Below are 3,631 nucleotides of genomic sequence, written 5' to 3'. Positions count from 1 at the left end.
TAAGTTCTGCTTGTTCTGTCACTGATTAGTGAGAATAATCTGTTCTTGGCTTCTTTAGAAAAATTCTTTATGTATTCTAATCTGGGTACTATGGCTAGTTATATTTCAAAGAACAGCTTTTCTTGTATGGGCTACTTTCTGAACCTTTTATCTGGTGTCCTCTTAATAATGCAGTTTCTTGAGGTCTGATTGATCCCGAGTTGAGTGAATTATTATAGTAAACAGTAGCAGTGCAGCCCAGCAATGGGTATCTTGGTTTATTATATAATTTTTGGACCTTTCTTTCTGGTAAACTGTTTAGGCAGTAGACTCTGTAGATAAGAAGTGTGAATCTTGGAGGGGGTGCGTGTGTACAGAGGTGCGTATGTGAACCTACAAATGACAGAGTATCTTGTTACTAGGTCTCAGGTCACGATCCCTTTCCACTTGCAGGTACCCCTAAGGACTTGTCCCTTTGCCTGTGGGAAACTGTCTGGCAGTAAGGCAAGACTGTGGGAATTCAGCTAATTCGTACTTACATGGTTGGAATGCAGCCAGTTGTCACTGAGCGCTCAACTCATTGCATCTCCATTTCACTGTTGTCTTTCTAGGCTGTGAGCTCTTCTTTATGGCTTCTGAGACACTGAGTGTGTCTAGCTGTGATAAGAAATTGCTAGCAATATTAAAGATAAGCTTTAGCAAGTGTTTTTAAAATGACTATCGTTGAGTGTGCTTTTCCTAACTTTTTTTTCTTGCTTTGTGCAGGACTTTGTTTCTGAGTAAAGAATGCAGACTATAAAGTGTGTAGTTGTTGGAGATGGTGCTGTGGGAAAAACTTGTCTTCTCATCAGCTATACCACCAATGCCTTCCCAGAAGAGTACATCCCTACCGTGTTTGACAACTACAGTGCCCAAATGACTGTTGATGGCCGGACAGTTAGCCTGAATCTCTGGGACACTGCAGGCCAGGAGGAATATGACCGCCTGCGTACGCTCTCGTATCCTCAAACCAATGTATTCGTCATCTGTTTCTCCATCGGTAGCCCCTCTTCCTATGCAAATGTGAGGCACAAATGGCATCCTGAAGTTTCTCACCACTGTCCAAATGTTCCCATTCTTTTAGTGGGCACGAAGAGAGACTTGAGAAATGACCTGGAAACAGTTAAAAAGTTGAAAGAGCAAAGCTTGGCTCCTACTACCCCGCAGCAGGGGACTTCGCTGGCTAAGCAAATCGGAGCAGTCAAATATTTGGAGTGCTCAGCGCTGAATCAGGAGGGTGTTCGGGAGGTGTTTGCTGAAGCTGTGCGTGCGGTTCTGTATCCTGTGACAAAGAAGAACACAAGAAAATGTGTCTTATTGTAGTTACCTCGGGTGATGGATGTTTGAAGTTGAATATTGATTAGAATCTTGGAGGGCTCTTTAATGAGTTAAATTGAAGATTTGCATCTTGCACTAACAGCTCTAAGCAGAAATGGTTTATGCGACGAATATTCTTGCAGTCTTATTGCTTCAGGGAAACTGAAACAGAAGTGTTTTTTTTCCAACTGAGAGGTCAAATACCTACTTTATTTCTAAAGTTCCAGTCTCCAGCTTCTCCAGGGATCACTTGGCTTCTGTCCTTATTTAGCGGAGGAAAATAAAAGAAGGGACTTCTTTGAAGCCAGACGTCTTTACTAGATAGCCATCAGTTACTAGATTTGCTGAAAAGCACAAATTCTGATAACTTTGCTTTAAGCATAGCTGCTGCTTTTCCCATCCGTTATTTACTGATTGAATTTTTTTACAAACAGAAGTCTGGCTGTCCAGGTGTTTTACTTTGTCAATTTAAAGCTTGAAAACAGTTTGTTTACATGCAAAAATGCCTGAAATATTACTGAGATTCACCTTATAGTGAACTATGATCGTTTATATGAAGTTAGCATGAGGCATGTTTAATGCAATGAGCAAGACCCAGGGAACACCTGCAATGATTTTTATTAATAGAAGCAGGAGCTGATTTCTCCTAATGTAAGGAACTTAGAATAATGATGAATCATTCAAATGAGTGATTTTCATGCTTTTGAATTGGAGAGGTGGAAGAGGAGTTTAGATGCAAGTCTTCCATAATCACCTAAAGTGAGTTTTTATTTCACTCTCCAAAGAGACTTTGCACCCTGAGAATGAAGTTAACAGTTACCTTCTTGGACTGCCTGAGATAGTTGGGATGACACTTCTCAAAATGAGATTTTCAGTGAGATCCCTTTGATGAATCCCAGAGACTTGATAGCCTGTTTGCTCTCGAGGAATTAATTGCTTCACTTAATGTTCTTGGGGCCACCACCTGAGATTTTTGTGGCAAATTCCTTTGTTGTTTTTCTGGGAGAACACTGACAGAAAATTTGGAGGTTCTATTTACAGGAACCAGGAACCGTCATTTCTTCCTGGCAACTCACTGATGGTTTCAGTTAAATTTGTAACTGTTAGCCAGTCACTGGATAGGTTTACCTGGGCAGTTTTCTCCTCTCTACTAGGTGATCAGTTATTGTAAACTCTTTTAACTGAAGTTCTATTTACATACTTTTTAACTTTCTTTAGCAGCTCTAGTGAGTGGCAGCTGGCTTTTATTTTCAGGATGTGCACTGTTCTTTATGTGTGATTTCGGGACCAGCTGAGGAGTGAGTGCATGAAACCTTCCTTAGGCTTAACCTTACAGCTTGGTGGTATGAAAGCAGCATGCTTCAAAGATACTTTGTGTGAAACCAATGGTGCTGGACTGGGCTTTGTGGTCTGAAGTTGACAGTGCTGTCTTTGTCCGGATGCAGCCTCAATTGGTAATTCAGAACTTGCTTTCTTGTGATTCCCACACATGCAAAACTGCACTGGTGTATACCCTGGGCAAAAAAAAGCCTCATTTTAGCAAGAGAACAGAAAATGCATCAACAAGGTTATTAGGGATCTTGTGTTAATTTGACCTTGCTTTATCTGATACGGGCAAAAATAGCAGGTGGATAGAAACATTCGTATTTGTGCCCTAATTCCTCTCTTTGAAGAGGACGTGCCTTTCTTCAGCTGGTGTAACTGATGGTGACACTAACTGCAATTTTTGTATGTCTGAGGTATGCTCGTACTGGTATTGCTTTAGCAAACTGCAACCCGTAGATGATAAACTGCAGTTAATCCAAATACTGGTATATGTGGCTAGTGAACCAACACCGAGTTCCAAACATTGCCTGATCGCAGGCAATACCAAAACACCCGTTATGCATGATGTTTGCAGAAGCCTAGAGAGACTGCATATTTTTCTTCACCAAGTGCCATTGCCTGGAGTGTCTTTACGTCTTTTGCACTCGTAGAAGTGCTGTTCCAGACATGGCTCCTACCGCGGTGCCCTGCAGGCTGTGAGGGCGTAGGAGTATCTCAGTGAGGTAACCTCTACTCATCACGTTCTGCCTTTACTTTAGTAGTAGGCCTTTAGTGTGGGTTTGACTTGCAGGCAGCAATTAGCTCTGTGCCTTGTAATTCAAGATTATTTTCTGTAGGTAAATTTCAGTAACCGAGTAAATAGAGTTTATCATGTTTAAAATGTATTTATTTAAGCCAGTGCACGTGTTTTTGTTTTTTTTTTAAAGCTGGTCAGGCCTAAATCAACTGTCTAGTTACCCTGGTGCAAGCC

At 41.3% G+C, this 3,631-nt stretch overlaps 1 protein-coding gene across 1 annotated transcript; it reads left to right on the top strand.

Annotated features, from left to right (window-relative positions):
- Nucleotides 1-739: 739 nt before the first annotated feature.
- On the top strand, nucleotides 740-2,947 carry LOC103923340 (rho-related GTP-binding protein RhoG-like). The gene has a single exon (XM_009331656.1). It carries the CDS (start codon nucleotides 766-768, stop codon nucleotides 1,339-1,341), a length of 576 nt encoding a protein of 191 aa, XP_009329931.1. The 5' UTR covers nucleotides 740-765; the 3' UTR covers nucleotides 1,342-2,947.
- Nucleotides 2,948-3,631: the final 684 nt, after the last annotated feature.

The sequence above is a fragment of the Pygoscelis adeliae genome, unplaced genomic scaffold, assembly GCF_000699105.1.
Source record: "Pygoscelis adeliae isolate BGI_AS28 unplaced genomic scaffold, ASM69910v1 Scaffold79, whole genome shotgun sequence".
NCBI classification, from domain to species: Eukaryota; Metazoa; Chordata; class Aves; order Sphenisciformes; family Spheniscidae; genus Pygoscelis; species Pygoscelis adeliae.
The sequence above is the reverse complement of the archived record's forward strand: the minus strand, read 5'-3'. Positions and strand labels throughout refer to the sequence as shown.